This window comes from Crocuta crocuta, unplaced genomic scaffold (genome assembly GCF_008692635.1).
Source record: "Crocuta crocuta isolate KB4526 unplaced genomic scaffold, BGI_CrCroc_1.0 scaffold64, whole genome shotgun sequence".
NCBI classification, from domain to species: domain Eukaryota; kingdom Metazoa; phylum Chordata; class Mammalia; order Carnivora; family Hyaenidae; genus Crocuta; species Crocuta crocuta.
The window spans coordinates 14872368-14892126 of NW_027530640.1; the positions used below are offsets into that span (position 1 = coordinate 14872368).

General features: G+C 43.3%; 1 protein-coding gene across 5 annotated transcripts in view; it reads left to right on the forward strand.

The window, feature by feature from the left end:
• ARHGAP26 (Rho GTPase activating protein 26) overlaps positions 1–19759 on the forward strand; it is a 423871-nt gene that overhangs the window by 266422 nt on the left and 137690 nt on the right. For all 5 annotated transcript variants that reach the window (XM_077768849.1, XM_077768850.1, XM_077768851.1 and 2 more), the window contains exon 17: positions 702–807. In XM_077768849.1, the coding sequence (XP_077624975.1) occupies positions 702–807 (106 nt within the window). The remainder of the gene's footprint in view (positions 1–701; positions 808–19759) is intronic.

Genomic DNA, 19759 nt, shown 5'->3' on the forward strand with positions numbered 1-19759 from the left:
GATCGTGTTTATGTGATTTCTTTCTCTGAGAAATTCCAAACCTGTCACAGCCATTCTCTAATTAAATCTCACATCAGTCCTATAAATAGGTGCGGTGAGCACTATCAGTCCATCTCCCAGAGAAATGAAGCCACTTACCCAAATCCAGCCAAGCCATGGCAGGCCACGATTGAGACGACAGACTGGCAGAAAGATTTACATATTTTACCAGACATTTCTTCTAGCAGGCTGGTCAGCTGTCCCGCATGACCTGAGCATAACCTGACATTACCTTTGATTTGTTGGATGCTGTCTTGAGCCGTTGTTTTGATATTTGAGACCCTTGTGATGCTGTTCATGTGCAATTTGTTTATCATTTGACAAGTGCATAAAGTTCTTCCCTTTCTTGAAATGAAGCCCTCATTCTAGGAAGCCAGCTGCTCCCAAGTTTCTGCCTACTCTGAGCGTGCAGTTGACTGGCCCCATTTCATCCTGTGATCATTCTGGCTTGAAGTCTTTGACAGTCACTTTTTTTAATGAACTGTTACAGAAAGCATCATTAAAAGCACCTCTAGTTGTGAGTACATAGAACAGGATCTTAAACCTTGGAGCAATCCTTGGTCTCTTAGGGCCCAACCTCTGATTTCCTTTGATTTTGTCTTGTATATAATCTGATTTGGCTGTGACACTGATCAAATATTACCTCCTTCTTTCCATTGCAGAGCTGGAGAACCAGGAGTCTCGAGTCTCTGAAATCCATAGCCTCGTTCATCGGCTCCCAGAGAAAAATAGGCAGATGTTACAGCTGCTCATGAACCACTTGGCAAAGTAGGTTTGAGACCAAATGCTGGCCTTTTATTCCCCCCTAAAAAGTTCACGTCTCAGCACTATAGCTGGTCTCAACGCTGCTTATGTTCCCCTCTCCCACTGTCTCATTGGGTATGTCAGAGGCTTAGGAAAGAAATGTGTGAAATGTTAACTTCAGTGGATGACAGCCCCAAATGCCGGGTGATCTTTGCAGGGAGACCAGGGAAGTGCCCTTGATACCAGCCCACCAGGCTGAGTTTTCAGGGGGCTTTTGCTCTTGTGATGCTCAAGGGCAAACAGGAATACTTCATCTGTGATAACTAGGTCACAAGCAGAGTTTTCAAGAGTTAGATGTCCTTGGGATGATCAGAGACAAATAGGAATATGTTGTGGGTTTACAGACCTGGGACTTGGAGTACAAAGGCCTGGGCTCCAGAGTCGACTGTAACAAGCCACTTAATGAGCCCTGGACAAGCCACAGAACCTCTCAGTTCCTTAGTTTCTTCATCTATTGGATGCATGGGTGGTAGGCTCTCCTTTATCGACAATGTCATTGATTTAAAAAGTAACATGTATTAAAGCCTAGAGAATAAAGGAACTTGGCAAATGCCCACTTGTCCTCTGAGATAATCAAAGCATTCCTGCTAAGGGGCCTGATTTTCCTCCTAAGAATATTTACTCTTGGAATGGTTTTGAATTTGTGTATTTGCTACTGCATGACCCTTTTAGGAATGGCCTTCCTGACTCCCCGGGCTGTGTCGGTGACTACATGTATGTGTGGTCTCACCTCCCATTGACTTCGATGAATGTTCTTGGAGACTGGAGTATTCAAAACGACAGAGTGTAACATCTACCATAAACCATTAGGTCATACATTCTCCCAAAGTGATGGACTTGGTATATGTTCGGCCCTTTCCCGCACTGTCTTCCTGCCATTAAGTCATTTCTTTGGGCTAAGTTGATAGTGAGCTGAGGAAGACTATGACGGTTTGTTTTCATATTTCTACCAGGCATTGATCCTACCTTTTGGAGAGAGAGTGTATGTGTTACCATAAAGATTTCCACAGATCTTCAGTATGAAGAAACAAGTTTGTTTAGCATGTTGGTCAGAAGCAGTTAGGCAGCGACCAGAATTGCTCCATTTTTGGTCACGTGTTTTTCTTGCTGTGCCATATTGGAACTGCATATTCAGAAAATTAAACGTAGCAGAGAACATGCAAGCTTACAAAGAGAATGTGCAAGAAATGTCAAAGATTCTCATGAAGTGTATTTAAAATAATGGGAAAGGGGCTCTCAAAAGTAACTCCACGTGCTCAGAGATGACGGTTGGTGCCTGTTGCCCACAGCCCAGTCAGGCATTTGTTAAATGGAAAAGCCGGTTTAGATCTTAATTGCAAAATTTTGCACACTTGAAGGGCGTTTTGTGAAATAGGAAATTCTGGAAAAATGCTCCAGCTGTGTGTGTGTGTGTGTGTGTGTGTGTGTGTGTGTGTGTGTGTGTGTGTTGGGGGGGGGTTTTCCTCATGGTTGCCAGATGGCCACTAGGTTCTGAGCTGCCTGGGAGCCACTGGAGGAGAAGGCTTGGCAGCCAGCCAACAGCGGTGGGCTTCTCAGGCTGTGGAGTTGTGATGAGAGCTTCAGTGGGCAGAGTATGACTGCGAGTGAGTGGTGATCCAGCAGAGCCAGTACTGGATTTGTCCTGAGGACTGAGCCTCTTAACCTCCTAAGGGCTGCTTTGCTTTCTCCCTCTTGTTCAAATCAGTGCTCCCAACCGCATTAGATTCACTTCATCTTTGTCCCTGACCTAACGAGGAATACAATTGGAATATGGAAGTGACAGCACGGCCTTGACTTTTTGTCTCCTAATGAAGTTAAGCCAACTTTGTTTCTGGAGTTAGTTATAGTAGAGCATTTATGAAGCCTTATGTCTTGTCTTTGATACGTCACAATGATTTTCTTTGGTTCGATGAGGTTATGTGGCTTTTCTTTTGTTCGTTTAATCATGAAAAGAAATCTACATAGAGGCTGTAGAGTGAGTCAGAGCTGCTGTTATAACACACAGACTCGAGTTCTCAGCAGGCCGTGTTCTTGGTCTCAGAAGATGGGGATTTCAAGTGTCATGGAGGAGATGGGAATAAACGAGCATTGCTGAATCCAGCAAGGAGTATTTATTTAGTTCTGAAAAAATGCTCTGGCACCCAGAGGAGTTCTCAGATTCCACTGAAATGCCGTATGCTCATTTACAGCACTGTCCTCTTTTAAAATTGACCAGGAAAGGCAAGTTAACTTGGAATAAGGGGTTTGTCTGTTTGATTCCAGTTTTCTCAGTTTCAAAGTTAGCTTCGGATATGCCTCATCTGTTGTTCCTCTGGTCCACTTACTGAACAGTCAGCTTCCTTCCTAAGTTTTGGTTTCAGTGCTAGATCTGCTGGAAAACTTGTGTTCACTTCTCTCCTTACCTACTGTGTTTTCCCTGTGCCTCTCAGAAGTCTGATTCAAAGGGAAGACATTTTGTATTGTGTATTTTTTTAGAGCGCTTTTTTGAAATACTTTCCCAAATTGATTTATTTTAGCTGTGGAGGGAGAGTTAAGACATTTTATATTTAATCCCGAGTAGAAATGTGTTCAGCAGGGAAAAAAGTCTTAAAGGAGGATATGGTTACAAACTCAAAAGCCTTCAAGCAAATAATTACCAGGGAGCCTCCAAATCATAGAGCTCTTGGGTTGGTTTCAGACCTCAGAGGGAACATAAAAATTATAGGCAACTATGCACATATTTTTGTTGTTCCAGCTTAAACCTACTATGATAATTAGGAGTTTTCTTTTCGGATCCTGGAATCTGGTATACAGTCTGGAGTCATGTACCTAGTCACTTGCCCTCAGGGCACAGTTAGACTCACCTGGGGTGTTTGTTTACACTTGACATTGGGGGACCACACCCCTGCTCTACTAATTTGGACTCTGGGATTCTGCATATCTGGTTCATTTCCCAGATAATTACGATGTAAACAGTCTTTTGAGAACCACTGGCCTAGAGAATGGGCCACATGCAGGGGTTTTCTAGGAGAGAGAAATGACATTGAGTGAAACGGATTAGGATTTAGGAAGGCATTAGAAATAGGACAGGGGCACCTGTGTGGTTAAGCCTCTGACTTAGGCTCAGGCCACGATCTCACGGTTCGTGGGTTCAAGCCTTGCAACAGGCTCTTTGCTGACAACTTGGGCCTGCTTCGGATTCTGTCTCTCTCTCCCTGAGAAATAAAATAACCACTGAAAAAAATTTTTAAAGAAAAAAGAAATAGGACATGGAACCTCCAATAAGTGAGTTCACAAAGGAGATTTTCATAATGAAATTACTAAAAAAAAAAACAAAAAAAAAACGGTTTTGATTTCCAGTATCCTTACACTTTGACACTGCATTACATTGAGTTTCAGCAAATGACTTTGTTTTAAAATCTTGCATAAAGCATTTTTAATAATAGAGACTAAGCTAGCTATGGGACCTGGTGGAAATGAATGATTCAACCCATTGAGCCTCAGTTTTCTGAGTTCCCTTCTAATCATGTGATTCTGTGTCTTCATCAGGTAGAAGGAGTGGAAAAGAGAAAAAAAAATTCGAGTATTATAATTGTACAAGGAAACAGTAGAAGAATAATAAAGACAAATTTCATGGTAGTTTCCAAATGTTTATATATTATGATGATTCCAAGTATGTTGTATATCCCCACACATACCATTCATTGTGGCTCATCGTCATTTTATTACACTGTTTATACAGCATTGAGAGGATTTCAAAGGACTCCCCATACATCAGGAGTGGCTATGAAAAATACCTTTTCCCAAAAACACTTACTGAGAAATCCATCTCAGTCACTTCTTTTTTGAAGCAACTATTCCTTTGTTGCTAGGATGTTGTCAAAAGGGTAGAGCCTTTTCTTCCTCCTCCAAAGAGGTATTGTATCATGTAGTATATCCTGGGATGTAAGAAACAAAACCCAGTTCAAAATGGCTTAAACAGTAAAGGAATCTGTTACTTGTTGCACAAAATCAGTCCTAAGGGTTGGTTAATTTCTTGGCTCATGAAGTACTCAGGTATTCCTATGGTCTTGCCCTCAGCCAACCTTATTGTGTTGGCGAGGTCGAGGTCATAAGATGTTGTGTTGCACCCGTGCACATCTGTGGTTGTTCTGAAGCAGAAACTTCATTACTTATTCTTTGCTTCTGTTTTTAAGAGTGATGATATTTTCCCCAGAAGTTCTCCAGCGACTTCTCATCACATCTCATTGGTTTGAAGCAGTCTCCAACAAGGGGAATGGGGCCACCATGATTTTTTTTTATACCAAATGGACTAACTTGGGCCATGTGTGGAAGGCCTGGATATCAGTATAAGAGCAGAGTTCTGAGTAGGCCATCCATATTGCTTACTGTAAAAAGTCTTGATAAAATAACATTTGCGGTGCCTGAGTGGCTCAGTCAGTTGAGTGTCTGACTCTTGATTTTGACTGAGGTTATGATCCCAGGGTTGTAGGATCAGGCCGTGAGTTGGGCTCCATGCGGGGTGTGCAGCCTACTTGGCATATTCTCTCTCCCTCTTCCCCATCTGCCCATCTCCTCTGCTCACTGTCTCTAAAATAAATAAATAAAAAATAAATAAATAAATAAATCCACTTAACAAAGAGCATTAAATCTATTGAATAATCTTCATATGGTGTGCTAACTCGATTTAGACAGATGGGACACATAGGCCAATTTGGGAAGGAGATAAATACATCTGCAGTGTGGGCACACATACACTAAAATTCTTAGATTTGGGGGGTAGAAGGTGAGAGAGAGAGAGGAAGGCAAAATCAACTTGAGTCTCATTGTCAGTTGCTGATTTCTATTGTTCTCGTCATTACCCAATTGTCTGATGTTTATTTGAATGATATGTTACTTGTGGCTTTGAAAAAAAACGACAAAATTCTGTAAATTGCAGAAATCATGAAAGAATATTGTGGGACAAATGCTTGGCATACAAGTAAGACCTTAGCAAAATATGTAGAGTCCATTGTCACAAGTTATCAAGGGTTGAGCATCTAGTGGCTTGGCTGTTTTCACCTTCCTGTGACTGGAGTGTGAGTACTTCCAGGCATTCCTGCAAATCAAGAAGGATACATTCATATTTCCTTAATGATCTAGAAGCAGAGTGAATTGGGTTCATGTACAAATGCCTGTGGTTATAAAGAAAGTCATTGTTAGGCCTTGGCACCAGGGAGGATGGACCATAATGGTTAACTAGCATTCTTTGAAGTTCTTTAAGAAAAGGTTAGAATAAAAAGGAAGTGGGCGAGGATACTTGGCATTAACATTTATCTTACAGATACTCTAATACTCCTCCTTCCTCCATCCCAAGTCTCAAAGATAAGATTTAGTTTAGTGAGAAGCTGTTGAACATGTGAGAAGAGGTAGTTATTTCCCCATCAAGACTAGTCCAAACAAAATAGCTGTGGAATTTTACAAAGCACATTTAAAAGAAAATAGTACTTTTGACATGATGACTTTGTAAGATGGAAAGCTCCTGTGAGCTTCTCTGGCACTCTTCCCTTGGCCATACACCCTGGCTCCTAAACCTTTCTTCTCCCTGGTAACCACTGGCCACCCGCTGCTCTCAGTGTAGACTTGCTTGGCTAGTGGTTGGTGGTATGCCCTGATACCCCCATGGAGCCATGCTGACCATATTCTCCAGTCCCATTTGGCTTCTATCGCTTTGAATCCTACCCTGAATGGATAGTTCTGGTGATGTTAACCCCTTTCTTTCCCTTAAATCTGTCCACCCCACCTTGTCCAAGCTGGCATCATCTCTTTCCCAGGATGCTTGCAAAGGCCTCCTCCCACCTTGATCTGGCACAGAATGCATGCTCTGCAGCTGGGGAACTTGGACCACTACCGATCTCAGCCTGTGATTCCCTTGTTTATCTGAAGATAAAACTCTGGGTATGGCCTCCAAGGCCTTGGCCACATTGAACCCTTTCACACTTAGTGGGCTCATGGTGTGTCCCTTAGGATCACCACTGCATCCCTACTGCGTGGCACACATAGACATTGATGCATATTTGTTGGCTAGAGCCGTGGAGAGTCTCTTGACCCTTTCTCAAACATCTTCCCAGCTCCCTCTTGTTGTGCCTCTTGGAGTTCATTTTCCTCTGTCTGGAATGGTCTCTCTCCAGCCTCTGCCTGCCAAAATCTGCCTCATTCTTTAACCCGAGCTCAAATGCCATTGGCTACAAGAATCCGTTCTGCCTCAAGCGCCCTCTCGCTTTCCTCTATTCCCATAGCCTTTGCTCATTTCTCCCCTTCTAGTGTGGATCACACTGTACCCGGTGTCTGTCTTCTCACTCCTACTAGATCGTGAGCTCCCAAGGGACCAGATGGTCTGTCTTACTTTATCTTTTGTTTCTTACCTAGAGGCGGCAAACAAGGGCCTCCAGCCAGGGCAGCCCATACCTGTGTTCTGTTTGGTATTGTGGTTTCACATGTTGCTATTTTTAAAATTTGGACAGGTTTCCAACATTTTTAAATGGGGTGATTTTACTTGAAAGAATTTAGATCTCTTTGCTCGCAGTTGGTTGTAAGTGGGTAGAGGCCACGCCCTAAAGTCCTGGACATGCCTTCTTCAGTGCACCGAGTCCTAGCCGGCTCTGCTGTCCCTTGTGTCCCCCGCCTCTCCTGGCCTGCCTATCTGCTGATCCTGAAAGGGAGGCTCGATATTGGATGATCACATAAATAAATGAACAAGCAGAAATGGCCTGGGAGAATTATTTCCCTGACCAGCCCTGTTTTTCTCCTGAAATATTTATTATTTCTGGTACATTGGAGGTCCCTGGAAGAAGTGGAAAGAAGTGCTTCCGGGCCTGTTGATGTGTATGGGCTGGGGGAGGGGGAGAAAGTGTATTTATTTTTAAGACTAAGAATGGGATTCTCAAAGGGCCTTCTCTAGCTATTTTTGGCAGAGTCAAAGGAAAATTTATTTAAAGGGACACTGCAAAGAGACAACCGCATACTTGAAAGCAAACAGGCAACTTAGCACTTTAAATTAATGGAAGTATAGGAGGAAAATCAGAACTCATTCCTTATTCAGCCTTGCTGCCCAGCCTTCCCTTCCTTTCAGCTCAAAGATTTTTCTGTTCTGTGACCTTCCAGCCTTTAGGGTTAGAACAAGGAAGGATACAAGTTTAGTTGAAATTTTTGCTCTAAAAAAACCACTAAACGAAATTTCTGAATTCAAGGGACTCCATCTTTCACATCTTAAGAAACGCCCCTTCTTCAGGAGGAAGTGCTTGGCTTCAAGCTATTACTGCCCAGCAGTCTTGGAGCGCCTTTGTTTTGGGTCTGCTGTGTGTACCAAGTTGTTCTACTGTGTTGGGGTAATTTTTTTCAATGACTTCCCTGTTCTTTGATGCACCTCTTCCTCTTCAGAGCCCAGAGTCAGCCATGGGGCTCCCTCTCAAATTCCAGGAGGAGAAAAGAGAGAAGGATGCCACCTTTTTTTTTTCCCCTTTCTTGGTGGCTGCTTCCGTTTGTAATGGGCCATTATAAAACTGAGGATATTAACTAACAAGAACATGACTTAGTTTCTTCTTTGCCACCTTTTAGCAGAGCCAGATGTCTGTTTTTTTTTTCTTTCTTTTTTTGTTTCTTTCACTTCAGAATTTGAGTCACCTTTCCTTTTTTCTTGATGCATCTAGCTAAAGGTTTGTGTCTTTGGCTTATCTTTTCAAGAAATCAGCTCTTAGTTCCCTTGATCTTTTCTCTTGTCTTTTTCATCCCCCTTTTATTGATTTCTGCTCTGGTGAGCCAGACGACTTCTGCATTCATCCCAGGATTGGTTTTGTTAAATTCTCCTTGTGGCTGAACAGCAGTGACTGACGGAGTCACATGGTTTGGGGTGCTGATGCCCTCTCGTTGCGTCCTCTTTGCATCCGATGGTGACCATTATCTGCAATACTTACTCTCTTACACTGACTGGTTAAGAAAGCCAGTTCTTCACAACAGTTGTGGCTCATACCTGGCAGCTGCTGCAAGGCAGTCCAAGTTCATCAGTGAGAGCACAGTGACTAAGAGGCCTTTTCTGGACCTCCATTGCCCATTCTTACTCTTGTCCCTTCTGTAACCTTACATAAATTATTTCTTTGTGCCCAAGTTTCCTCCCCTGAAAACAGAGATCGAATAATGGTATCAGGAGCTTTTAAAATAGCCCATCAGATCCTCTTGGCTTGTCCTGTGTGTACCTCAGCCCCCAGAGCAGTAACCAGTTGTGTAGGCTGCACCTTGCTTCATGCTGGCACAGCTTGGTGGCTTGTCACCTCATGCCCACTCCCTCTGGCCTCTCACCTCCCACCCCAGGGAGGCATGACACATAATGGCATCTCTGCCTGCACAACCTGGAAGCAAGGGGATATATATATATTTTTTTAACTCCTAGGGGTAAAGCTTTGACTAATGGGAGGAAGGAGATGGACATTCCAAATAGTAGTCCTTAGCCACTCACGAGATGGTTCCAAGAGATGGAGCAAGTGCTGGGGCTTGAGCCAGCCATTTTTCGGCCTCGTTCCTCCTAGAGAGAACCAACTAGTAGAGTATATAGAGGTAAACTATAAAAGCCTTCAGCTATTTTACTCTTCTTTCTGGGAAACCTAGAGCGGCAATAGCACCTGCCTTCTTAGGGTTGTTATGAAGATTAAGTGGATTAATCCACAGGAAGCTCTTAGAAGAGTGTCTGCATTTAGCGCACTCACCGTTCCTGTAAACTTGTACAATCTGTTTGGGGAATCAGAGGTAGGGCAAGGAGGATCATGGAGCTGTGCCTTTTAAAGTGAGGGAAGATGGGGGACTTGGTGAAGCAATCAAACTTAAACAAGTCATTCTTACTCAGGAGATGAATGGAACTTTCTTCGTAGTTCCATTATTGGCCAGCAGATCCCTTAGGGCTTGATGCTGAAAACATAGCACACGCAATCCCTGTCCACTTGGGAGAAATTTGTGTGTGCATGGGTTTGTCTTTGCTTCAGATTTGTTTTCTTGGTGGTTTGTGTGCATCTGGCCCAGAGGGCTGACCATGGCTCTCACCTTTCCTTGAGAGGGATGAGCCGGCACAAGGTCACCTGGGAGAAAGAGCCCGTTAATTGCCGCTTTCAGGTCATACCTTACACCAGGCTTCACACTTCCCTGTGAGTATCCAGTGCCCTTCGTGAGTCAAATGAGCCGTAGAACAGTGCACCTGTTTGCAAGAAGCTCTGTGGGGTTGATTTCTCTGGGCAGTGAGCAACCACTCACCTTCCCCCTGCCGCTGCTTCATGTTGCAAGGCTGATTTCATCTCAGAAGCAGCTGTCGGTGCTGCAGTTTAATAACTATTAATTTCCTGGAGGGGGATGACACGTTATATCATGAAGACTCATCTTAGTCTGCACAGTCTGGAAATTTCCACTCATCTTTGTGATCTTCAAAATGTTTCTCTTTGTGGGAGAGTCTGACTTCCCTTCATTCTTACTCACTTTGACTGCCCTCTCAGACTCCAGTTCCCAGATTAAACATCACCATCTTCTGTGAAAGTTTTCTGTGTCTCCAAGTTACCCCGTAGTACACTCTCGACACAGATTTCCCTCCGAGTTACTGAAGTCTGTATTGAAGTATTTATTAATCAGTACTCTGAGGAAAGTTGTGCATGTATCTGTCTTCATTCTGTCTTGGGGGACACCCTTACAGCTTAACTCAAAAAGAGGCTTTGAAGGAATTGTCAGGTGGTTTGAATTTGGGGTCTGTCTTCTTTCTTACACGTGTAGACATGGTTTTCCTGAAGCACTTGAGCATACTCCTTTATTGTCTTCAGTCTGGTGTGGTAAATGTAAATTCTTATTTCTGGGTTCTGTGTAGTTGATGGTAGAGGAACCCAAATTGTTTGGCCTTTTGCCATATTGAAAGCTGGTGTTCCTATGTGTTTCAGGGTGTAACAGGATTTGATAGAATAGGATCGCTGTTTTACAAAAGTCCGAGTGTAAGTGGGAAAATGTGGTAACCCTAGGCCTCAAGAAAGAGTTGGTTTATTGGTTCATTGGTTGTAAACAGCACAAGTCAACTGTAGCTAATACAAAAAAAGGGAATTTATTGGAAGTCTTCTGGATCAATCACATAACTGAAAATAGAATTAAACCATCAGACATTGGAAAGCAACCTCATGGACCCTGAGGGGCCTGGTGTGCTACTCTCCAACTCCATGTTCTCTTTACTCTTCTAGAGGATTGACTCAGATCTTGCTAGCTACCTATTTTACTGAGAAGTCAGGAGAACTTCCAGAAACTACCACACCTATGCATGTTTCTACCTTTCATCCAGGTGTGCTAGAGGAACAGTCTTGTGCTTGTACCTTTTAAAGGCAATCCCTGCCCTGGGGCATGAGAGTAGATTCTGCGCGCGCGCGCGCACACACACACACACACACACACCCTTTTTTTGTTTTGTTTTGTTTTTAATTTATTTATTTGAGAGAGGGAGAAAGAGCACGTGCACGCTCTGGCTCTGGTGTGAGTGGGTATGGGAGAGGGGCAGAGAGAGAGAGAGAGAGAGAGAGAGAGAGAAGTCCCAAGCAGACTCCCAGCTGTGAGTGCAGAGCCTGAGTCTGGCCTCCAACTCATGACCTGAGCCAAAATCAAGAGTCAGATGTTAACCCCACTGAGCCACCCAGGTGCCTCCTGATCCCTGATTGCCTTCAGAAGGACTTGGCTTTGACAGTTGTCCCCTCTCTCTGCTACATCATCGTCATCAACTTTTCAGTCTCTGCTGAGTCTTTCCTATCAGCACGGGTTGTAATTTCTGCTATCCTTTACAAATGGAAAACAACCACCACCTTCTTCACTCTTGCCTCCCCTTCTAGGTCCCGCCCCATTTCTCTCTGCTTTTCTCAGCCTAATCTCTCAAATAGTTGTCTGTGTTGCTGCTCCCAAATCCTCTCTTGAACCTACTCTACATGTGGGCTTTCACACCCACTCCTCCACTGAAGAGTGTCATGCTGGTGTTGCTAAATCCGTTTCAGACTTCCCTTCCCTGATCATTCCGAAGCTTTTCGCAGTTTCTCACTTTTTGGCTCCCTCTTCCTTGAAATGCTCTCCTCACTCCCCTGGTTTCCCTCTTCCCTCCTGGCTGCTCCTTTTTAGTTCTGTTCCCTGTGCCCCAGAGCTCAGCCTTTCAGTCTTTAGATCTGATGTCACCTTCCCTCTTTCCCCTCCTGGGTGAAGTCTTGCTCTGAGATCCTAAGTGCCAGCCCTTGTGTTACCCTCCCCGCTAGCATTGCTTCATTTTTTCCTTAGCACATATCATTATTTCATATACTCTATATTTGACTTGTTTATCGTTGTTTTCTTCTCACTGAACTGTAAGCCCCTGAAGTCGGAGATTTCTGTCCGCTTCTGTACTGCATCTAGAACTGCATCTAGAACTGTATTCTCAGCATCTACAACAGTGCTTTGTACATAGTAGGAGGCCCTCATAAATATTTATTGACTAATAAGTATAATAAGAGGTGGAAAATATCCAGGCAACTCATGGGTATCCCCTTTGGAGCACTGCCTTTGTAATGTCTCAGCTCTGACCACCTTGCAGGTTTATATTCCTAGTTAAAAAGAGAGTTCTAAGACCTTCTCGTGAGTAATACACCCATTTCTCTGGCAAGGCAGTAGTGGGGTTCTTGATTGACATTCTTGGTAGAACCACACGTGATGAGAGAGGGGCAATCCAAGGAAAACTGGGTTCCATTATTCAGAGGATGCTAGACAGGTAAAAGTAACAGGTATTCGTTGTGGTTGCTGAAACACTATTTTTTTGCCTCAGAGTTTCCCCATTGTATAGGCCTTAGCACAAATATTAATTTTATGGTAGATCTGTTAGGTGCCTGGATAACCCTGTTAGGCATCAGTGTGTAGGAGATGGGGCTATCAGAACGATAAAAACAGCAAACATAGCGTTCAGATATTTCCCTAATTAATAGCTCAGCTCAGTTCCCCAGAACACTTACTTATCCTCTCCATGAGCTAGCACTTCATAAAAGCCCGGGGCCTCCTTTCAGAGCGTGCCTTTGGGTGTGCTCTGGACCCAGGGTCTTCCCCAGTGGAGTTGATGGAGTAAAGGTCCAGGTTCTGGCTCAGGTCAGCAGCACCTAGAAGTGGACCATTTAAACACATGTCCTTAAGTCACCACACAGATGGAGTTTTTCCATTTGGAGCATGTCTCTCAGTCTAGCTGGCTGATCAGGTTTTCTTGTTCTCTTGAGCGATAACCTTGACATTTTGCTTCTTTAAGAAGTATACTTCCTTTCTCACTAGAACGGCCCCTAAACTTGCTTAGCGTGATGCCCAGGTACAAGTTTTTCTTCCAAAATAGTTAGAATGTTTCACAAGATCATTCTACCTGGCTCTAGCCAGATGGTTAATGAGGCAGAGAATGTTGGCAGAACCGTAGATTATCCTTTCCTTGTCATGTTATTAATGTGCCGTGACTCTGGGCATGAATAGGCCCATCAGAAATTGTTTGAGTCATGGTTAATTCTGATCTTACTCATTTGAAAACTAAGGGAGACCTAATGAATGGATCTGAAAAGGACCAGAATAATGGTTCATTTTAAAATAAAGCCACAAGGAGACATTCCAAAGTGAAGCACTCTTCAGTAGCAAACACTCTAACTGATGTGCCAGTTATTATGAAAGAAGGCGGTCACTGTACGTGTATGCTCTTTGGGATTTGGCAGCCTGTTGAAACCTGTGCTGTTTGGTGTCATTGACCATCAAGATCATCTTGGGGGACCTGGGGGGCTCAGTTAAACATCCAACTCTTGATTTGGCTCAGGTCATGATCTCATGGTTTGTGAATTTGAGCCTCATATCGGGCTCTGTGCTGATGGTGCACAGGCTGCCTGGGATTCTCTCTCTCCCTCTTTCTCTTCTTCTCTCCCTCTCATGTTCTCTCTTTCTCAAAATAAATAAATTAACTTAAAAAAAAAAAAAACCAGGAGCTTAGTCGGTTAAGCGTCCGACTTTCGCTTGGGTCATGATCTCGCGGTTTGTGGGTTCAAGCCCCGCGTCGGGTTCTGTGCTGACTGCCAGCTCGGAGCCTGGAGCCTGTTTCGGAGTCTGTGTCTCCCTCTCTCTCTGACCCTCCCCTGCTCATGCTGTCTCTCTGTCTCTCCTCGAAATAAATAAAAAACAAAAAACAAAAAAACATCTTGGATGAAGCTAGCTGGGATGGAGTTGGACTGAGAAAAAGACATGGGACAGTACTGTTGGCATCTCCTTTTTCAGCACGTATTAATTTATTGAGCACCTGTTACGAACAAGGGACCTAGTAAAAATGCAAATTACTATTTCTGTTAGGAGATGGTAGGAGGACACACTGGCCCAAAAGACAAGATGTCCCACTCTTGAGATTTTACAGTCATTTTACGCACAATCTTGAGGAAGGTGACCAAATCTAGGATTTCTTTGTCTACAAAGTAGAGAGGATTTTTCTTGTATTTAAAAAAAAAAAAAAAAAAAAGCACACATACACAGACGTACACAAACACAGTACAGTTAAGGAAAACAGTCTAGGAGGAGTATCCACCAGTATCTCAGTATCTTAGCTGCTATCTCTAGATACCTGGGTTTTTTTCTCTTGGCTTCTTTGTCTTTGAATTTTTATAAAATGATTATGTGTGCTAATTAAAACATTACAATTACTTCTACTGAATGCAGCATCTCTTTGAGTCTGAGCCCCTTTAAATTCAAAGACATCTATGATTGTACGCACAGGACTGGGTCAGACAAGACAGGGCAGTCAATTCTCAGGTATTCTGAGATAGGATCCCTTTCGTCTGCTTTTGTTCCTAGGCTTTTGTCTGCTTCGCTGCTCATTTGCATTTCTCCCTGAGAGTGGGCAGCAGAGAGAAAGAATATGTTTCAGCAATGCCAGAGATTGTGGTAAAACTTTAACCTGAAAAGGTTTGGGGTATTTTCCCCCCAACTAGTATTACTAATGACTTTTAAATATAGCATATTTTTCCCTTAATTCCTTAGCCATCAGGTAGTTGACTGTGAGTTTGACTGTTACGGTATAACTAGTTTAAAAGAGAAATAACAAAAACTGCATTGTTTTTTGTTTCTGTATGGTGTCTTTTGGTCCTGTTTTCACGTATTGTGAGGGTCCACTCTGATTCACCATGGTCTCCTCCCTTCTCCTCTTCTACTCAGTCTCTTCCAGCCTGTCTGGTATCCAGAACTTTTCCCACCTACCCTCTTGCCCAGATGTGTTAGCACAGGGCTTAGAAAACCCTGCTACTGGGGCGCCTGGTTGGTTTAGTCAGTTAAGCGTCCGACTTTGGCTCAGGTCATGATCTCACGGTTTGTGGGTTCAAGCCCCGTGTCGGGCTCTGTGCTGACAGCTAGCTCAGAGCCTGGAGCTTGTCTTCAGATTCTGTATCTCCCTTTCTTTCTGACTCTCCCCTGCTCACACTGTCTCTATCTCTCTCTCAAAAATAAATAAAACATAAAAAATAAAATAAAATTCTTGGCTTTGAGGAGCATACAATCACAGCTAAATTTCTATGCCCTCATTTAAAAAAAAAAGGAAAAGAAAAGAAAACCCTGCCACTAATTTTTGTATGGCCCTTATGTAAGCTTGGGATGGCTCTTTACATTTTACAATAGTTGGAAGAAAAGAATAATAGCTCATGACACATGAAAATTAAAAGACATTTAAATTTGAGTGTTCATAAAGTTTTATTGGAAAAAGCCACACTTAATCATTTCCATGTTATCTATGTCGGCCTCCAAGTTACACTGGTTGGTTTAGAAGCTGCAAGAGAAACTGTATGGCTCTCAAAGCCTGAAATACTTACTGTCTGGTTCTTTAGAGAACAAGGCTGCCAAGTGTGTGCCAGAGACTCCTCTTCCTTGGGTGTCTTTGAGCTAAGACCTGTTGAGACATGCTAATTCATTCAAGAGATACTTATCAAGTGCGCGCGGTGTGCCGTGCTAGACACAGGTAGCAAAGGTGAACACGATGTCTTCTCTATTAAGAGGAACAGCCTAGAGACATGGCTGGACATTGTGGACTGTCCACAGATAAACCACGGCATGGATCTCTGTGCTTTTGCCCAGGTGTGAGGTAGGGGCTGTGGGAACTCCCAGCGGGTGCCCTGACCATGATGGGGAAGGCAGGAAGAGAAGAAGGAGGTCTTCCTTAGGTTATGGATAACCAAGCTTTGATAGCTTAAAGCTGCATTGTTCTACATCGGTGGCTTTTAATTATAACACTAGAACTGTTGCATCAAAGTTCATTGTTACCTAGAGTAAGAGTTGTCCTAATCTTAACAAGGGAGTCTTGAACGTTTCAGTTGTGCACCAAAATTACTGCTTTGTTACGGGATCAACATTTTATTGAGCTATGTCAATAAACATCATATAGAATGACTTGAGTTTATCATCATCAGAATTAAAATTTTCTCTTAACAGTCACTGTTAGCTGTGCACTTATGAGGGGGAATAGATTTTTACATTAAAGTTGCGATTTTCATTTGCTTTAGGTTTTGTTTTTTTACATGTTCCTTAGTTCATTTTTAAAAAGTTAACTCTTCTGTACTAAGGATGTTTGTTTCATGTAAAAAAAAAAAAAAAAAAAGGAGATCACTGGCCCCATTCAGGCTCTCCTGAATCATCATGGTGGGGGTGGGGGTGGGGCAGGGAGTTTTATTAATTTTATTAATTTTTATTTTTTTAATATTTGTGTGTGTGTGTGTTGTTTTTTTTTAAGAGGGAGAGACAGAATACCAGCAAGGGAGGGGCAGAGAGAGGGAGGAAGACACAGAATCAGGAGCAAGCTCCAGACGTTGAGCTGTCAGCACAGAGCCTCGTGCAGGGGCTTGAACTCAGGAACTGTGACACCATGACCTGAACTGATGTCGGTTGCTTAATCGACAGACCCACCCAGGCGCCCCAAGGGAGTTTCATTTTTTAAAAAACCCTCAAGTGATTTGCATCTACACCAAAGTCTGGGAACTAGTGTTATGGGTAATATCGATAAAAGATGGATTTCTTAAAGTTACTATTAGATTTATTTTTTTAAACTGTTTTCTCTTTCCTATCATCTGCTATCAGCCCTTGACATATACAGAGCTTTTTTTTTTTTATTTCTTTAATGTTTGTTTATTTTTGAGACAGAGCATGAGTGGAAGAGGTGCAGAGAGAGAGGGAGACACAGAATATGAAAGAGTCTCTGAGTTGTCAGCACAGAGCCCGACACAGGCCTCGAACCCACGAACCATGAGATCATGACCTGAGCTGAAGTCAGACGCTTAACCGACTGAGTCACCCAGGCGCCCCAGAGCTTTTTCAGGTTCCCCAAGATGATATGAAGGAACTTTTCTGATTTCCCAAAACCTGGTCCTTCTCCCCCTTTCTTTCTTCTTTTCCAGGGGGATAAGGGGCAGGAATTAGAGCACAATGTACAAAAAATCATTTAGAATATAACGTATATTTGAAATATATTTGTATGTTCTGCTATAATTTTTCATGCATATATATATTTATGCACGCATAGGAATATATACTTACATCACAGTTAGCATTTGGCCTGTATGTTCTCACTGTCGTGTTAACACTGAAATCCTCTTTTGGCTTCTCCCCAGTTCCTTCTCTTTGCCCTCCAGTGGAAAGTTAATATGAATTTTAGCATTTTAGCGTGTATCCTTTTGAACTATGTTTTGATAGTTTAACATGGATTTTTTGTGTGTGTCCAAATATAGTCATCTAGTGTGTGTGTGTGTGTGTGTGTGTAGATTATAATTTCCATAAATGGCATACTCTCATTTTTCAGCTTGTGTTTGTCACTCAGTTTTATCTTTTTGAGATAAATGCTAGTTCATTCCTCTAAATTCTGTGTAAATATGCCACATACTATTTATCCCTTTTCCCCTACTGGTAAACATTTAGTTGTTTCTGATTTTTTGCCATTATAAACAATGCTGCATTGAACATCCTTGGAGACCCTTTGTGCACATGTGCATTTTGGCATGGTGTGTATACCTGGCATGCAGCTTGATTTTTTTTCCTTTTTTATAGACATGGCCAAATTATTCTCCATAATGACAGAATCCGTGTATATGCCTGACAGTTGTTATCTGGAGCCATAGACTGACACAGATCCAGAATCCTTCCTGTGGCACACATCTGGGTTGCAGGCAGTGCTGCAAGTTCGCTGTATTACGTTTGTGGGAGTCGCTAAATGACTGTCTAACCTGAACTGTAAAAGATGTAAAATGCAGAATTGAGGCTTGACAGAGGTTGGAGTGGAGGGAGTAGCCTGAAGGCCTGGGATGCCAAGGAAGGACAAAAAATTGAAGGGTGAATCTCTTCGTGGGGTGCTGGGCCAGCTGGTGTTGTAACACCCAGGGAGATCTGACATAGATTCACCCCAGCACTGTCCTCACCAAGGGGGCCTTAGCAAGCCCTCTTGATTCTGAAATGTAAAGGCTCCTGACCTGTGTCACATCCTCCATAAAATCGTCCCACGTCCCGGACACCTGGTACTGCAGACACAACTCATAAAGGCACCACTGCATGTACAACTCATAAAGGCACCACTGCATGTGACTTGGCCCCAGGGCTCCTGGCTTAAACAGGTGGCTGTGGCCATGGAGCATCTGTTCTGGCTTGCAGAGGCCCTGCTGACTTCTTCCTTCGGGTCCCTTTGGAGTGTGAGTCTGAAATCTCTAACTGATGTGAGGAATTTCTAAAAGCAAATCATGCAAAGAGAAGTCTGTCTTTGGGACTTGGGGTCTGCATAACCATCTGGACCCCCCCACGAGGGGTCTAAAGCCAGTAATACTCACTGCTCTGGGGCTTCTCAGTGGTGGGAAGTTGATGCCTGGGGTCATCTTCTCGGGTGCAGGCTGAGCACATCTCTCCTTCCCTGACAGTGTTGGCAAAGTGTGTCCATAAGGCCCGGATGGCCTCACACCTTTGCTCTCAGCCACTAAAGGCCAACTAGTCTCTGGTTGCCCTTTCTTAGATTTTAACACCACTGAACTATGCCAACACATGACTGTGTTTCCCACCTCCTGTGAATGGATAGGAAGTGGAAGGAAGGAAGCAAGCAAGAAAGCTAATGAAGAGAAAAAAAAGTCTTAGAAAGACTAGTTTCCTGCATTACCCAGCCAATAACATTATGGTAACTCAATAAAAAAGTTTAAGCTATAGGTAAAGTAAGGCAGGACACCAATATGACGTGTCAAGCAGGGCTGGGACTGCGATGAGATCAGAAAGACACCTGGGGTGCAAAATTTAAGGAGGAAGTGGCTTTTAAGATCATGAGAAAAAGTTGGGGCACCTGCGTGGCTCAGTTGGTTAAGTGTCCGACTTTGGCTCAGGTCATGATCTCACGGTTTGTGGGATCGAGCCCCACATCAGGCTCTCTGCTGACAGCTCAGAGCCTGGAGCCTGTTTCGGATTCTGTGTCTCCCTCTCTCTCTGACCTTCCCTTGCTCACGCTGCCTCTCTCTCTCTCTCTCTCAGAAATAAATAAAACATTAAAAAATATATATCCTGAGAAGAAGCGCCTCTTTACATTTAAAGATGCAGAATTTAAAGAAGTGCTAAAGAGGTGCTTGCTCTCAGGCTTGTTACAGATGGTCACCGCCTAGGTCTCTCTTGCCTGACTCTTATCCTGGCCCTGGGTGGGTTTAAATTCCCTCTTTGGGCTTTTGGTTCCCACTCAGACCTGAGTCCTTCCTCTTGTTTTCATCAGCTGTGGACAGTGACTGGCATTCACTAGAGAAGAGAGATGGGTTCATTCTGTCTTTAGTTGGCCATCTCTGCTACATCTGGAATTTCCTGGCAGGCAGTGGGAAGAGGGGGTTTCAGATACAGCACTTTGGTTTTCCAGAGACCTTTTCAGGCATGTGTTTGTTGCAGTTTA